At 56.1% G+C, this 16,620-nt stretch overlaps 1 protein-coding gene across 1 annotated transcript in view; it reads left to right on the plus strand.

The window, feature by feature from the left end:
* Positions 1 to 16,620, plus strand: part of HUWE1 (HECT, UBA and WWE domain containing E3 ubiquitin protein ligase 1) — a 99,452-nt gene that overhangs the window by 12,044 nt on the left and 70,788 nt on the right. Inside the window, exons 14-27 of the mRNA XM_090126479.1 lie at positions 9 to 136; positions 1,748 to 1,888; positions 4,276 to 4,390; positions 4,498 to 4,578; positions 4,676 to 4,777; positions 4,887 to 4,967; positions 6,136 to 6,242; positions 8,584 to 8,761; positions 10,289 to 10,380; positions 12,149 to 12,360; positions 12,460 to 12,517; positions 14,454 to 14,630; positions 15,939 to 16,184; positions 16,405 to 16,538. Of these exons, the coding sequence (XP_089982605.1) occupies positions 9 to 136; positions 1,748 to 1,888; positions 4,276 to 4,390; positions 4,498 to 4,578; positions 4,676 to 4,777; positions 4,887 to 4,967; positions 6,136 to 6,242; positions 8,584 to 8,761; positions 10,289 to 10,380; positions 12,149 to 12,360; positions 12,460 to 12,517; positions 14,454 to 14,630; positions 15,939 to 16,184; positions 16,405 to 16,538 (1,852 nt within the window). The remainder of the gene's footprint in view (positions 1 to 8; positions 137 to 1,747; positions 1,889 to 4,275; positions 4,391 to 4,497; positions 4,579 to 4,675; positions 4,778 to 4,886; positions 4,968 to 6,135; positions 6,243 to 8,583; positions 8,762 to 10,288; positions 10,381 to 12,148; positions 12,361 to 12,459; positions 12,518 to 14,453; positions 14,631 to 15,938; positions 16,185 to 16,404; positions 16,539 to 16,620) is intronic.

Below are 16,620 nucleotides of genomic sequence, written 5' to 3' on the forward strand. Positions count from 1 at the left end.
TCTCCCAGACCCTTCTATGGAGCCCTACCCCCACCAGTTTGCCACGGCTCTCTTCTCCTTCCTCTACCACCTGGCCAGCTACGACGCGGGCGGCGAAGCCTTGGTGTCTTGTGGCATGATGGAGGCCTTGCTCAAGGTAGAGAGCCCTGAAATTTGATGGTTTTTTTCCCCGTTTTTCCCCCTGGGATCACAGAATCAATCACCAAAGTTGGAAAACACCTACAAAATCACGCAGTGCCCACCATCACCAGTAGCTCTCCTAAACCACGTCCCTCAACGCAACGTTCCTTGGATACCTGCAGGGTCGCTGACTGCAGCACCTCCCTGGGCAGCCCTTCCACTGCCTGAGCTCTCTTCCAGAGCAGTGTAACTTCCTAACATCCAGCCTGAATCTCCCTTGGCACAGCTTGAAGCTGCACCCTCCAGTCCTATCACTGTTACACGAGAGAAGCCAACCCCCAGCTCACATCAGGCTCCCTTCAGGCAGTTGCAGAGAGCAGTGAGGTCTCCCCTGAGCCCCCACTTCTCCGGACTGAACAATCCCAGCTCCTTCAGCTGCTCCCCATTGTGCTCCAGGCCCTTTTGTTGCCCTTCTTTGAACACATTTCAGGGCCTCAGTGTCTTTCTTGCAGCGAGGGGCCCAAAACTGGACGCAGCACTGCAGCTGTGATTCTGAGTACAGAGGGACGATCACTTCCCTGTTCCTGCTGGCCACACTATTTCTGATCCAAGCCACGATGCCATTGGCCTTCTTGGCTAGCTGGGCACACTGCTGGCTCACGTTCAGCCCAGCATCAACCAACACCCCCAGCTCCATTTCCTCTGCACGGTCATCCAGCAGCTCTGCCCCCAGCCTGTAGCGTTGCCTGTAGGTTTTTGTGGCCAAAGTGCAGGACCCAAAATTTGGTCTCGTTGAACCTCAGCCCAGCCTGTCCACATCCCTCTGTAGGGCCTCGCTACCCCCGGGCAGACGAGCCAGCAGGGTGTGATTACAGCTCAGAAAGCAACCTGTATCCTGGGCTCCATCAGAAGAGGGGTGGCCAGCAGGGACAGGGAGGTGATCGTCCCTCTCTGCTCTGCTCTTGTGAGGCCACATCTGCAGCACTGTGTCCAGGGCTGGAGTCCCTAATGTAAGAAAGGCAGAGAGCTGCTGGAGAGGGTGCAGAGGAGAGCCACGAAGATGATCAGGGGGCTGCAGCACCTCCCCTTGTTCAGCCTGGAGGAAAGAAGGCTGCAGGGTGAATGATTGCTGCCTTCCAGCACCTAAAGGGAGCCTACAGACAGGAGGGGAATCGGCACTTTGAAAGGGTAGATAATAGCAGGATGAGGGAAAATGGCTTTAAGTTGAAGAAGGGCAGATTGAGGTTGGATATCAGGGGAAACTCTTTGCTCTGAGGGCAGTGAGGTGCTGCGACAGCTGCACAGAGGGGCTGTGGGTGCCCCGTCCATCCCTGGGGGTGTTGAAGGCCAGGTTGGATGGGGCCCTGGGCAGCCTGGGCTGGTGTTAAATATGGAGGTTGGTGGCTGTGCCTGCAGGAAGGGTTGGAATTCATCATCCTTGAGTTCCCTTCCAACCCAACCGTTCTGTGATGGTGCTGTGACCCTTCCAGCCGACTCGGTGTCATCTGCAAACTTCTCGAGGCTGCACTCAGTGCCTCTCATCAACAAAGATACTGATAACAACCCCTGGGGGACAGCGGCGTGTCCACATCACTGATATCATTGTTCCTCCCCCCTCCTTTAATAGGTGATCAAGTTCCTGGGTGATGAACAGGACCAGATCACCTTCGTGACGCGGGCGGTGCGCGTGGTGGACCTGATCACCAACCTGGACATGGCAGCCTTCCAGTCGCACAGCGGGCTCTCCATCTTCATCTACCGCCTCGAGGTACGGCCTTCCGGGGGGGTGGGCTTTTTGAGGGGGTGGGCTGCTTTGTAGGGGGAGATGGGCTTCTTTTTGGGGGGAAGATGGGGTCCTTTTGGGGTGTTGAGCCTCTTTTTGGGAGCAGGCAGTCCTCTTTTTGGGGGTGACAGGTCTTTTTTTGGGGTGTTGGGCTTCCTTTTGGGGGAGGTGGGTTTTTTGAGGGGGTGGGCTGCTTTGTAGGGGGAGATGTGGTCCTTTTTGGGATGTTGGACCTCTTTTTGGGGGAGTGGGCTTCTTTGTAGGGGGAGATGGGCATCTTTTTGGGGGAAGATGGGGTCCTTTTGGGGTGTTGAGCCTCTTTTTAGGAACAGGCAGTTCTCTTTTGGGGGATGACAGGTCGTCTTTTGGGGTGTTGGGCCTCCTTTTGGGGGGAGTGGGCTTCTTTGTAGGGGGAGATGGGCCTCTTTTTGGGGGAAGATGGGGTCCTTTTGGGGTTGTTGAGCCCCTTTTTGGGAGCAGGCAGTTCTCTTTTGGGGGATGACAGGTCTTTTTTTGGGCGTTGGACCTCCTTCTGGGGGGAGGTGGGCTTTTTGAGGGGGTGGGCTGCTTTGTAGGGGGAGATGGGCCTCTTTTGGGGGGAAGATGGGGTCCTTTTGGGGTGTTGAGCCTCTTTTTAGGAACAGGCAGTTCTCTTTTGGGGGATGATAGGTCGTCTTTTGGGGTGTTGGGCCTCCTTTTGGGGGGAGTGGGCTGCTTTGTAGGGGGAGCTGGACCTCTTTTGGGGGGAAGATGGGGTCCTTTTGGGGTGTTGAGCCTCTTTTTGGGAGCAGGCAGTTCTCTTTTTGGGGGTGACAGGTCTTTTTTTGGGGTGTTGGGCTTCCTTTTGGGGGAGGTGGGTTTTTTGAGGGGGTGGGCTTCTTTGTAGGGGGAGATGTGGTCCTTTTTGGGATGTTGGATCTCTTTTTAGGGGAGTGGGCTTCTTTGTAGGGGGAGCTGGACCTCTTTTGGGGGGAAGATGGGATCCTTTTGGGGTGTTGAGCCCCTTTTTGGGAGCAGGCAGTTCTCTTTTTGGGAGTGACAGGTCTTTTTTTGGGGTGTTGGGCCTCCTTTTGGGGGAGGTGGGTTTTTTGAGGGGGTGGGCTGCTTTGTAGGGGGAGATGGGCCTCTTTTTGGGGGAAGATGGGGTCCTTTTGTGGTGTTGAGCCCCTTTTTGGGAGCAGGCAGTTCTCTTCTGGGGGTTGTCAGGTCTTCTTTTGGGATGTTGGGCGTCCTGGGGGGAGGTGGGCTTCTCTGTAGGGGGAGATGGGGTCCTTTTTGGGGTGTTGGACCTCTTTTTGGGGGAGTGGGCTTCTTTGTAGGGGGAGATGGGGTTGTTTTGGGGGTTGTTGAGCCTCTTTTTGGGAGCAGGCAGTTCTCTTTTGGGGGATGACAGCTCTTCTTTTGGGGTGTTGGGCCTCCTTTTGGGGGGAGTGGGCTTCTTTGTAGGGGGAGATGGGCCTCTTTTTGGGGGAAGATGGGGTCCTTTTGGGGTGTTGAGCCTCTTTTTGGGAGCAGGCAGTCCTCTTTTTGGGGGTGACAGGTCTTTTTTTGGGGTGTTGGGCTTCCTTTTGGGGGAGGTGGGTTTTTTGAGGGGGTGGGCTGCTTTGTAGGGGGAGATGTGGTCCTTTTTGGGATGTTGGACCTCTTTTTAGGGGAGTGGGCTTCTTTGTAGGGGGAGGTGGGCCTCTTTTTGGGGACAGGCAGTCCTCTTTTTTGGAGGGTGGGCTTTTTTGGGGAGATGGGGTCCTTTTTGGGTGTTGGACCTCTTTTGGGGGAGTGATCTTTTTGGGAGGATTTGGGTTTTTGTTTGGGGGGGGGTGGGTTTCTTTTGGGGATGACAGGGTCCCTTTTTGGGGTGTTGGGCCTCGTTTTTTGGGGAGCTGGTCCTATTTTTAAGGGGAGATGGGGTCCTTTTGGGGGGGCTGGGCCTTCTTTTTGGGTGGAGAAATCCCACCTTTTTTCTGGGGGGAGGGGAGAACCCCTTTTTTTTTCTTTCTTTTGCCCCCACCTCTTTTTGGGTAGACTTTCATTCCATTTGCACCTCCTTTCATTGTAGAATCTCTCCTTTTTTTCAGCCTTTTTTCCTTTTGAGGGAAAACCCCTCTTTTTAGGGCACCTCTGCTCTCTTTTTAGGAAGGATTTCCTCTTTTCTGTTGTCCCCCCCCTTTTTGGGTGCAGCCCCCCCCCATTTCGGGGCTGGATTCCTTTTCTGACAGCCTTTTGTTTCTATTACTTTAATAGGACCATTTCCCTTATTTTTATGGGCGTTTTCTCTTTCTTACCCCAAAACCCTTATTTTAAAGCCCGCCATTTTGGGATTTGGGGTCACTTTGGTGTCATTTTCACCCCAAATTCCCCCCCTCTCCCCCCAGCACGAGGTGGATCTCTGTCGCCGCGAATGTCCCTTTGTCATCAAACCCAAAGTGCAGCGCCCAGCCGCCACCGCTGCCCTCCCAGAGGGCGAAGAGATGGAGACCGACATGGAGGGTGAGCTGTGGGGGGGAGGGAAAGGAAAAAAAAAACCCAAAAACTGCAAGGACACCCCCAAAACTTCCCCCCTCAACCCCCCCCTCACCCTTCTGCTGTCCCCACAGTGACCGACGTGGCCATGGAGAGCAGCCCAGGCCCTTCTGCCGAGCCCAGCACCAGCAGCACCGCCGTGTCGCCGCGCAGCGGTAGGCGATGGCAAATCGGGGAGGGGGGAGAGAATGGAGTTGGGGGGGGCAACAGCGTCACCGATGCGACCCCCAGTGCCCCCCCTCCCCCCCATAGGAGTGCAGTGCATCCCGCAGCGCGCCGCTCTGCTCAAATCCATGCTGAATTTCCTCAAAAAAGCCATCCAGGACCCGGCGTTCTCCGACGGGATCCGGCACGGTGAGTGGGGTCGGTCTGAATTGGGGGTGGGGGGGGGCAGAGGAAGGGGGGGGTTTGGGGACAGGAGGGGATGCAGCGCGGTGACACTCGTCCCTTTGTCCCCACGCAGTGATGGACGGCTCGCTGCCCACCTCCCTCAAACACATCATCAGCAACGCCGAGTACTACGGGCCCTCGCTCTTCCTTCTGGGTGAGGGGCTGCAGGGGGGGATTGGGGGCACCAATGGGGGGGGCCTGGGCACACCACAAGGGCCTGGGGACACCATGGGGGGGTCTTGGGGGCATCACAAGGACCTGGGGACACTTTGAGGATCAGGAGACAACACAGAGATCTGAGGACACCGTGGGGTGGTCTTGGAGACACCATGGGGGTCTTGGGGGCATCACAAGGACCTGGGGCACCACTTGGGGGTCTTGGGGGTACCAAGGGCGCCATGAAGACTTGGGGACACTTGGAAGATATGGGGACACCTTCAAGACTTGGGGGACCCTTCCAAGATTTGAGGACGCCGTGAGGACTTGGGGGCAATGTGGGGCTTGGGGACACTTCCAAGACTTAATGCCATGAGGACTTGAGGATGCTTGGGGACACTATGAGGAGCTGGGGACACTTCCAAGACTTGAGGACACTTGGGGACACCTTCAAGACTTGGGGACACCATGAGGATTTGGGGACACTTCCAAGGCTTGAGGACACCATGAGGACTTGGGGTCAGTGTGGGGACTTGGGGACAACTTGGAGACCCTCCCAAGACTGGAGGACACCATGAGAACTTGGGGACACCACGAGGATTTGGGGACTCTTCCAAGACTTGGGGGCACTTGGGGACATTTTCAAGACTTGGGGACCCTTCCAAGACTTGAGGACACCATGAGGACTTGGGGTCAGTGTGGGGACTTGGGGACAACTTGGAGACCCTCCCAAGACTCGAGAACGCCATGAGAACTTGGGGACACCTTCAAGACTTGTGAATAGCATGAGGATTTGGGGACACCTGGGAACACTTTCAAGATTTGGGGACACCGTGACATCTTGGGGACACCATGAGGACTTGGGGACACTTCCAAGACTTGGGGTCAGCGTAGGGACTTGGGGACAACTTGGAGACTTTCCCAAGCCTGGAGGATGCCTTGAGGACTTGGGGACACTTGGGGACACCTTTAAGACTTGCGGATACCATGAGGACTTGGGGACGCTTCCAAGATTTGGGGACACCATGAGGACTTGGGGACCCTCCCAAGCCTGGAGGACGCCATGAGGACTTGGAGTCAACATGGGGACGCCTCAGGGCCACGAGGATTGTGGGGCTGCCCCGTTGTCCCCCCGTAACGCCGTTGTCCCTTGCTGTCCCCTGCAGCGACGGAGGTGGTGACGGTGTTCGTGTTCCAGGAGCCCTCGCTGCTCTCCTCCCTGCAGGACAACGGACTGACGGACGTCATGCTGCACGCGCTGCTCATCAAGGACGTCAGTGCTCAGCCCCCCACCCCAAAACCCACCCTAACACTTCTGTTCCCCTCCTCCTCCCCCAGACCCCTGTTTTCCCCCCCAAACTCCCGTTTTTGCCCCCCTAGCCCCTCATTTCCTCTTTAACCCCTCAAGACCCCTATTTCCCACCCCCCAAACTCCCCCTTTCCCTTCAGACAACTCATTTTTCCCCCCTAGACCCCCATTTTTCCCACCCAAACCCCCATTTCTACCCCCAAACTCCTCCTTGTCCTTCCCTCATCCCCCTCCAAAGTCCCCATTCCCCTTCCAGACCCCCACTTTTATTCCCTGGACCCCCATTTCCTACCCAGACTCCCCGTTTCCCCAGAACCCCTCATTTTCATCTCCTGAGACCCCCATTTCCACCCCCCAAATTCCCCCTTCCCCCTCCGACCCCCATTTCCACCCCTAAACTCTTACTTTCCCCCCTGGATCTTCATTTCCCCCCTTAAACTCTCCCCCTTTTCCCCTCCCCAACCCCTCATTTCTCCCCCAAACACCCCCATTTCCCCCCAGCCCCTCATTTCCCCCCAAACTCCCCTCTTCCCCCCATTTCCCCCCCTTACAGACCCCACAACCCCCCCATCACCCACTCTCCTCCTTGTCCTCCTCATTTCCCCACCCCAGACCCCCATTTCCCCCCCAAACTCCCCTCTTCCCCCCCGTTTCCCCCCTTACAGACACCACAACCCCCCCATCATCCACTCTCCTCCTTGTCCTCCTCATTTCCCCACCCCAGACCCCCATTCTGCCCCCCAAACTCCCCTTTTTCCCCCTATTTCCCCCTCTTACAGACACCACAACCCCCATCACCCCCTTTCTTCCTCTTCCCCCTCATTTCCCCACCCCAGACCCCCATTTCCCCCCCAAACTCCCCTCTTCCTCCCCATTTCCGCCCCCAAACTCCCCTCTTCCCCCCCCTTTCCACCCCGAAACTCCCCTCTTCCCCCCTTTTCCCCCCTTACAGTCCCCACAACCCCTCCATCACCCCCTTTCTTCCTCTTCCCCCCATTTCCCCACCCCAGATCCCCATTTCCCCCCCAAACTCCCCTCTTCCCCCCATTTCCCCCCCTTACAGACCCCACAACCCCCCCATCACCCACTCTCCTCCTTGTCCTCCTCATTTCCCCACCCCAGATCCCCATTTCCCCCCCAAACTCCCCTCTTCCCCCCCGTTTCCCCCCTTACAGACACCACAACCCCCCCATCATCCACTCTCCTCCTTGTCCTCCTCATTTCCCCACCCCAGACCCCCATTCTGCCCCCCAAACTCCCCTTTTTCCCCCTATTTCCCCCTCTTACAGACACCACAACCTCCATCACCCCCTTTCTTCCTCTTCCCCCTCATTTCCCCACCCCAGACCCCCATTTCCCCCCCAAACTCCCCTCTTCCTCCCCATTTCCGCCCCCAAACTCCCCTCTTCCCCCCCGTTTCCACCCCGAAACTCCCCTCTTCCCCCCTTTTCCCCCCTTACAGTCCCCACAACCCCTCCATCACCCCCGTTCTTCCTCTTCCCCCCCATTTCCCCACCCCAGATCCCCATTTCCCCCCCAAACTCCCCTCTTCCCCCCATTTCCCCCCCTTACAGACCCCACAACCCCCCCATCATCCACTCTCCTCCTTGTCCTCCTCATTTCCCCACCCCAGACCCCCATTCTGCCCCCCAAACTCCCCTTTTTCCCCCTATTTCCCCCTCTTACAGACACCACAACCTCCATCACCCCCTTTCTTCCTCTTCCCCCTCATTTCCCCAACCCAGACCCCCATTTCCCCCCCAAACTCCCTTCTTTCCCCCCATTTCCCCCCCAAATTCCCCTCTTCCCCCCCATTTCCCCCTTACAGTCACCACCACCCCCTCCACCACCCCATTTCTTCCTCCCCCCCTCATTTCCCCACCCCAGACCCACATTTCCCCCCCAAACTCCCCTCTTCCTCCCCATTTCCGCCCCCAAACTCCCCTCTTCCTCCCCATTTCCGCCCCCAAACTCCCCTCTTCCCCCCCGTTTCCACCCCGAAACTCCCCTCTTCCCCCCTTTTCCCCCCTTACAGTCCCCACAACCCCTCCATCACCCCCTTTCTTCCTCTTCCCCCCCATTTCCCCACCCCAGATCCCCATTTCCCCCCCAAACTCCCCTCTTCCCCCCATTTCCCCCCCTTACAGACCCCACAACCCCCCCATCACCCACTCTCCTCCTTGTCCTCCTCATTTCCCCATCCCAGACCCCCATTTCCCCCCTAAACTCCCCTCTTCCCCCCATTTCCCCCCCTTACAGCCCCCACAACCCCCCCCTCACCCCCTGTCCTCCTGCCCCCCCCCAGGTCCCAGCCACCCGGGAGGTTCTGGGCTCCCTGCCCAACGTTTTCAGCGCTCTGTGCCTCAACGCCCGCGGCCTGCAGTCCTTCGTTCAGTGCCAGCCCTTCGAGCGCCTCTTCAAGGTGCTGCTGTCCCCCGACTACCTGCCCGCCATGCGCCGCCGCCGCAGCTCCGACCCCCTGGGTGAGCACCCTGGGCCCCCCAGCCCCGCACCCGGGGGTCTCTGCCCCCTCCCATCCCCAAATCTGGGGATCTCTGCCCCCTCCCGTCCCCAAATCTGAGGGTCTCTGCCCCCTCCCGTCCCCAAATCTGGGGATCTCTGCCCCCTCCTGTCCCCAAATCCTGTGGGTGCCTTCCTCAAACTCTGTCTCCAAACCCAGGGGGCCCCGTCCCATCCCATCCCCACACTTGGGGGTCTCTGCCCCCTCCCGTCCCCAAATCTGAAAGTCTCTGCCCCCTCCTGTCCCCAAATCTGGGGATCTCTGCCCCCTCCCGTCCCCAAATCTGGGGATCTCTGCCCCCTCCCGTCCCCAAATCTGAGGGTCTCAGCCCCCTCCCGTCCCCAAATCTGGGGATCTCTGCCCCCTCCTGTCCCCAAATCCTGTGGGTGCCTTCCTCAAACACTGTCTCCAAACTCAGGGGGCCCCGTCCCATCCCATCCCCACACGTGGGGGTCTCTGCCCCCTCTTGTCCCCAAATCTGAAGGTCTCTGCCCCCTGCTGTCCCCAAATCCTGTGGGTACCTTCCCCAAACTCTGTCTCCAAACCCAGAGGGCACCATCCCCACACCTGGTGGATCTCTGCCCCCTCCTGTCCCCAAACCCAATGGGGGACTATCCCCAAATCTGGGGGTCTCTGCCCCCTCCTGTCCCCAAACCCAGTGGGGAACTGTCCGTAGATCTGGGGGTCTCTGTCCCCAAACCTGGGGGTCTCTGTCCCTTCCTGTCCCCAAACCTTGGGGGCACTGTCCCCTCCTGTCTCCAAACTGTCCCTTCCTGACCCCAAATCTGAGGAGGTATCCAGGGTATCCGTGTCCTCTGTCAAGCTATGGCATGGATTTTGGGGTGTCCCTGTCCCCCATTGAGTTAGGGTTGGGGTTTTGGGGTGCTCCTGTCTCCCACTGAGTTACAGGGTGGATTTTGGGGTGTCCCTGTGCCCCATTAAGTTAGGGTTGGGATTTTGGGGTGTCCCTGTCCCCCACTGAGCTAAAGGATGGATTTTGGGGTGCCTCTGTCTCTCATTATGTTAGGGTTGGGGTTTTGGGGTGCCCCTGACCTCCATTGAGTTACAGGGTGGATTTTGGGGTGCCCCTGTGCCCCATTAATTTAGGGTTGGATTTTGGGGTGCTCCTGACCCCCACTGAGTTCCAGGATGGATTTTGGGGTGCCCCTGTCCCCCATTGAGTTAGGGTTGGATTTTGGGGTGCCCCTGTGCCCCATTGAGTTATGCTTTGGATTCTGGGGTGCCCCCACGACTTCGGGGCTCATTTTTGGGGGTGTCCCTACCCCCTGCTTTACGGAGGACCCCCACCCTTGCGGACCCTTTTTGGGGGCGTCCCTCTCCCTCACAATTCCAACCAATCACAAAAAAAAAAAAACCCAAATCCACAGCCTTGGAAGACCTCTCCCCCCGCTGATTCCCCACAAAACTCGGGGTCCCTCCCTGATTTTTGGGGTCCCCCCCAACCCCCCTTGTGTGCCCCCCCCCCCAGGTGACACCGCCTCCAACCTGGGCAGCGCAGTGGACGAGCTGATGAGGCACCAGCCCACCCTGAAGACCGACGCCACCACCGCCATCATCAAGGTTTGTGCGGGCAGAAAAACCCCAAAACCCACTTCTTTCACCCCAAAACAGCCCTCTCCTCCCCCCCCCTCCCCAAACCCCCATTTTTCTCCCCCAAACCCCCATCTTTCCCTGCCAACCCCCTTCCCAAAGCCCCTATTTGCCCCTAAACTCCCCTTTTTTGCCCCCCAACTCCCATGTCGCCACCCCCCAAACCCCCAGTTTTCCCCCCATATTCCTTACATCACCCCCCAAACCCTCACTTCCCCCCCAAGCCCCCATTTTTCCCCACTTATCCCCACAAACCCCCATTTTTACCCCACTTCACTCCTCAACCCCCCTCCCCCCCCCAGTTTCAGCCCCCAAACCCACTACTTTCCCCCCCTTCCTCCCATACCCCTATTTCTCCCCCCAGAACCTTTGATTTTTCCCCCCAGGCCCCAACTTCCCCCCACCCCAAGCCCCATTTCTCCCCCCCAGACCTCCATATTTTCCCCCAAAACCCCCATATTTCCTCTCAATACCCCCATTTCTCCCCCCAACCCCCCACTTACGCCCCCAAACCCCCATTTCTCCCCACAACACCCCTATTTCTCCCCCCAAACCCCCATATTTTCCCCTGAAATTCCCATATTTCATCTCAGTATCCCCGTTTCTCCCCCCCAAACCCCCTTATTTTCCCCCAAGCTCCCACTTATTCCCCTAAAACCCCCTATTTCTCCCCACCAAACCCCCATTTCTCCTTCCAAGTCCCCATTTCTCCCCCCCGAACCCCATATTTCTTCTCAATACCCCCATTTCTCTCCCCAAACCCCCATATGCCCCCCTAACCCACACTTACCTCCCCCTTATTTCCCCCTAAAACCCTATATTTTGTCTCAATATCCCCATATTTCCCCCCAAAACCCCCATATTTCCCCCCAAACCCCCATATTTCTTCTCAATGCCCCCATTTTTCCCCCCCAAACCCCTATTTCTCCCCCCCAATGCCCCATATTTCTTCTCAATGCCCCCGTTTCCCCCCACAAACCCCCATTTCTCCCCACAAACCCCCATATTGCTCCCCAAACCCCCATATTTCTTCTCAATGCCCCCGTTTCTCCCCCCAAACCCCCCATATTTCCCCCCTAACCCCCATATTTCTTCTCAATGCCCCCATTTCTCCCCCCCCAACCCACCTATTTTCCCCCTCAAACCCCCATTTCCCCCCCCAACCCCCCATATTTCCCCCCTAACCCCCATATTTCTTCTCGATGCCCCCATTTCTCCCCCCCAACCCCCCTATTTTCCCCCTCAAACCCCCCATTTCTCCCCCCAAACCCCCCATATTTCCCCCCCAAACCCCCATATTTCTCCTCAATGCCTCCATTTCTCCCCCCTCAAACCCCCATTTCTCCCCCCAAACCCCCCATATTTCCCCCCCATACCCCCATATTTCTTCTCAATGCCCCCGTTTCTCCCCCCAAACCCCCATATTTCTCCCCTAACCCCCATTTCTCCCCCATCAAACCCCCATTTCTCCCCCCAACCCCCATATTTCTTCTCAATGCCCCCGTTTTCCCCCCCAAACCCCGCATATTTCCCCCCTAACCCCCATATTTCTTCTCAATGCCCCCATTTCTCCCCCCAACCCCCCCCGTTACCCCCCAAACCCCCCATATTCGCCCCCTAACCCCCATATTTCTTCTCAATGCCCCCGTTTCTCCCCCCAAACCCCCATTTCTCCCCCCAAACCCCCCATATTCCCCCCCTAACCCCCCTCAATTTTAACCCCCCCATCCCCCCCCAGCTCCTGGAGGAGATCTGCAGCCTGGGCCGGGACCCCAAGTACATCTGTCAGAAGCCCTCCATGCAGAAGGCAGACGGGACGGCCGCCGCCCCCCCCCCGCGCTCCCCCCACGCCGCAGAGGAAGCCTCCAGCGAGGATGAGGAGGAGGAAGAGGTGCAGGCCATGCAGAGCTTCAGTGCCACGCAGCAGAGCGAGGCTGAGCCCGGGCAGCAGTGAGTGCCCCCCCCCCCCCCAAAAAAAAACCACCCCCAGCTCATTGATGGGGTGAACCCCCCCCCCCCAAAAAAAATGTGTCCCATTGCATCTCGTAGGGTGGTGGGCACCGAGGAGCGAATCCCCATCCCGCTCATGGATTACATCCTCAATGTGGTGAGTGGGGGGGGGGGGGCTTGCTTTTTTGGGGGAAAATGGGGGGGATTGAAGGGTTTTGGAAGCCCTCAGTTGCTTTTGGGGGGTAATTGAGGGAACTGAAGGTTTTTGGAACCCCTTAATTGTTTTTTTGGGAGGTAATTCGGAGAAAATTCCGTGGTTTTGGAACCCCTTGAGTGCTTTTTTGAGGGAGAATGGGGAGAATTTGAGAGTTTTGGAAGCCCTCAATTGCTTTTTGGGGGACAATTTGGGGGAAATTCCATGGTTTTGGAACCCCTTGTCCTGTTTTGGGAGGTAATTTAGGGGGAATGAAGGATTTGGGAACCCCTTGACTGCTTTTTTGGGGTAGAATGGGGGGAATTGAAGGGTTTTGGAACCTAATTGTTTTTTTGGGGGAGAATGGGGGGAATTGAAGGGTTTTGGAACGTCTCAGTTGCTTTTGGGGGGGCAATTTGGGGGAAATTCCTTGGTTTTGGAACCCCTTGTCCTGTTTTGGGGGGTAATTTAGGGGGAATGAAGGATTTGGGTTGCCTTGAGTGCTTTTCTGGGGGAAAACGGGGGGAATTGAAGGGTTCTGGAACCCCTCAATTGCTTTTTGGGGTAATTTGGGAGAATTGAAGGTTTTTGGAACCCTTTAATTGCTTTTTGGGGGAGTAATTTGGGGAAAATTCCATGGTTTTGGAACCCCTTGAGTGCTTTTTTGGGGGAGAATGGGGAGAATTTAAGAGTTTTGGAACCTAATTGGTTTTTTGGGGGAGAATGGGGGGAATTGAAGGGTTTTGGAACGTCTCAGTTGTTTTTTTGGGGGCACTTCGGGGGAAATTCCATGGTTTTAGAACCCCTTGATTGCTTTTTTGGGGTAGAATGGGGGGAATTGAAGGGTTTTGGAACTCCTCAATTGCTTTTTGGGGGGCAATTTGGGGGAAATTCCATGGTTTTGGAACCCCTTGTGCTGTTTTGGGGGGTAGTTTGGGGGAATGAAGGATTTGGGCACGCCTTGATTGCTTTTTTGGGGGAAAATGGGGAGAATTTAAGAGTTTTGGAACCTAATTGGTTTTTTGGGTTAGAATGGGGGGAATTGAAGGGTTTTGGATCCCCCCAATTGCTTTTTGGGGGTAGAGTGGGGGAAATTGAAGGGTTTTGGAACCTAATTGGTTTTTTTGGGGGACAATGGGGGGAATTGAAGGGTTTTGGAAGCCCTCAGTTGCTTTTTGGGGGGCAATTTGGGGGAAATTCCTTGGTTTTGGAACCCCTTGATCTCTTTTTGAGGGGTTAATTTGGTGGAAATTGAAGGTTTTGGAACCCCTTGACTGCTTTTTGGGGGGAGAATGGGGGGAATTGAAGGGTTTTGGAACCCCCCAATTGCTTTTTGGGGGTAATTTGAGGGAACTGAAGGTTTTTGGAACCCCTTAATTGTTTTTTGGGGGGGTAATTCGGAGAAAATTGCATGGTTTTAGAACCCCTTGATTGCTTTTTTGGGAGTAATTTGGGAGGAGTTGAAGGTTTTTGGAACTTGGCCTTTTTGGGGAGGCAATTTGGGGGAACTGAAGGATTTGGGAACCCCTCAATTTCTTTTTTGGGGGTAATTTGGGGAAAATTCCATGAATTTTGGAACCATTGAGCTCTTTTTGGGGGGCTAATTTAGTGGAAATTGAAGGTTTTGGGACTCCCTTGATGGCTTTTTTGGGGGAATTTGGGGGAATTGAAGGTTTTTGGAACCCCAACAACCTCTTTTTTGTGCTGATTTGGGGGGAATCGAAGGTTTTGGAAACCCTATTAACCTGTTTTTTGGGCTAATTTGAGGGAATTGAAGATTTTGGAACCCCCTCGACTGCTTTTTTTGGGGTAAATCAGTGGGAATTGCGGACGATGGAGCAAATTTGACAAACCGAGGGGTTTTCCTGCCCCCACGTTGACCTTTTTTTGCCCTTTTTAGATGAAATTCGTGGAGTCCATCCTGAGCAACAACACGACAGACGACCACTGCCAGGAGTTCGTGGCGCAGCGCGGGCTGCGGCCGCTCGTCACCATCCTGGGGCTGCCCAACCTCCCCGTGGATTTCCCCACATCAGCTGCCTGCCAGGCCGTGGCCGGAGTCTGCAAATCCATCCTGGTATGGCATTTTTGGGGGAAAAAATGGCAAAAATGGGGCTGGGAGCCCCAAAAATGGGCTCCGAACCCGCGGAAATGAGGTGGGAGGTCATAAAGTCGAGAGGGGAAAAATGGGGTGAGGGCACTAAAATGACAGCAGAGCCTTGGAAATAGAGCAGAAAATGGGTCTGAGCATCCCAGAAAAAAAGCAGAACCTCAGGAAATGGAGGTGAACATGGGTCTGAGCCCCCCAAAATAAGGCAGGACATCAAGAAATGGGTCTGAGCCCCCCAAAGGGAAAGCAGAACCTCAAGAAACGCAGATGAAAATGGGTCTGGACCCCCCAGAATAAGGCAGAACCACAAAAAATAGGTCTGAGCCTTCCAAATGGAAAGCAGAACTTCAAGAAACAGAGGTGAAAATGGGGTCTGAGCCAACCAAAATAAGGCAGAATCACAAGAAATGGGTCTGAGTCCCCAAACAGAAAGCAGAACTTCAAGAAAAGGAGGTGAAAATGGAGTCTGAGCCCCCCCAAAATAAGGCAGAACCTTAGGAAGTGGATCTGAGCTCCTTAGAATAAAACAGAAACTCAGGAAATGCATCTGAGCCCATAGAAATTGAGGTAAAAAGGGGGCTGAGCCCCCTGAAATAAGACAGAACCTCAAGAATTGGGTCTGAGCCCCCCCAGAATAGGGCAGAACCACAAGAAATGGGTCTGAGCCCCCCAAAATAAGGCAGAACCTCAAGAAATGGAGGTGAAAATGGGTCTGAGCCCCCCAAATAAAAAGCAGAATCTCTAGAAACGGTGGTAAAAATGGGGTCTGAACCAACCAAAATAAGGCAGAATCACAAGAAATGGGTCTGAGCCCCCAAATAGAAAGCAGAACCTCGAGAAAGAGAGGTGAAAATGGGTGTGAGCCCCCCAAAATAAGGCAGAACCTCAGGAAATGGGTCTGAGCCTCCCAAATGGAAAGCAGAACCTCAAGAAACGCAGGTGAAAATGGGGTCCGAACCCTCCAAAATAAGGCAGAACCTCCAGAAATGGGTCTGAGCCCCCCAAATAGAAAGCAGAATCTCTAGAAACAGAGGTGAAAATGGGTCTGAGCCAACCAAAATAAGGCAGAACCACAAGAAATGGATCTGAGCCCCCCAAAATAAGGCAGAACCACAAGAAATGGATCCGAGCTCCCCCAAAATAAGACAGAACCACAAGAAATGGATCCGAGCTCCCCCAACATAAGGCAGAACCTCCACAAATGGTTGCGACCCCCCCCAAAAAAAGAAGCCACGCCGGATCTGATTGCCCTCATTTCCCCCCTTCTCCCCCCAGACTCTGTCCCACGAGCCCAAGGTGCTGCAGGAGGGGCTGCTGCAGCTGGACTCGGTGCTGTCTGCTCTGGAAGCCCTTCATCGCCCCATCGAGGCCCCGGGGGGGTCGGTGCTGCTGCGGGAGCTGGCGGGGGCTGGAAGTGTCCCCGATGCCACGCTGTCAGCCCAGGCCACCCCCCTGCTGCACGCCCTGACGGCCGCTCACGCCTACATCATGATGTTTGTGCACACGTGTCGCGTGGGGCAGGTAGGAGGGAGTGGGGATGGGGGGGGTTTTTAGGGTGGGGGGGGGTCTGCAGAAGGGGTGGTGACCACCTGGGGAGGTCAAAGGAGGATGTGGAGAGGGTTTTGTGGGGATGGAAGGGGGCAGGGAGTATTCAGAGGGGCTGGGGGGGGATCGTGGGGGTCCTGGGGGGCCCCCAGCCCACAGGAATGGCTCTTTAATGCTGTCCCCCCCCCTCTTATAGAGTGAGATCCGGGCTATCTCGGTGAACCAGTGGGGCTCGCAGCTGGGGCTGAGCGTGCTGGGGAAGCTGAGCCAGCTGTACTGCTCACTGGTGTGGGAGAGCACCGTGCTGCTCAGCCTCTGCACCCCCAACAGGTGAGGGGGGGGCTCGGGGAGGGGCGTGAGGGGGGGATTATGGGGGGTAGGGAGCAGTGAGAGGGGTCTGGGGGGGAATGGG

Source organism: Phasianus colchicus, chromosome 29 (assembly GCF_987193195.1).
Source record: "Phasianus colchicus chromosome 29, bPhaCol1.hap1.1, whole genome shotgun sequence".
NCBI lineage: Eukaryota > Metazoa > Chordata > Aves > Galliformes > Phasianidae > Phasianus > Phasianus colchicus.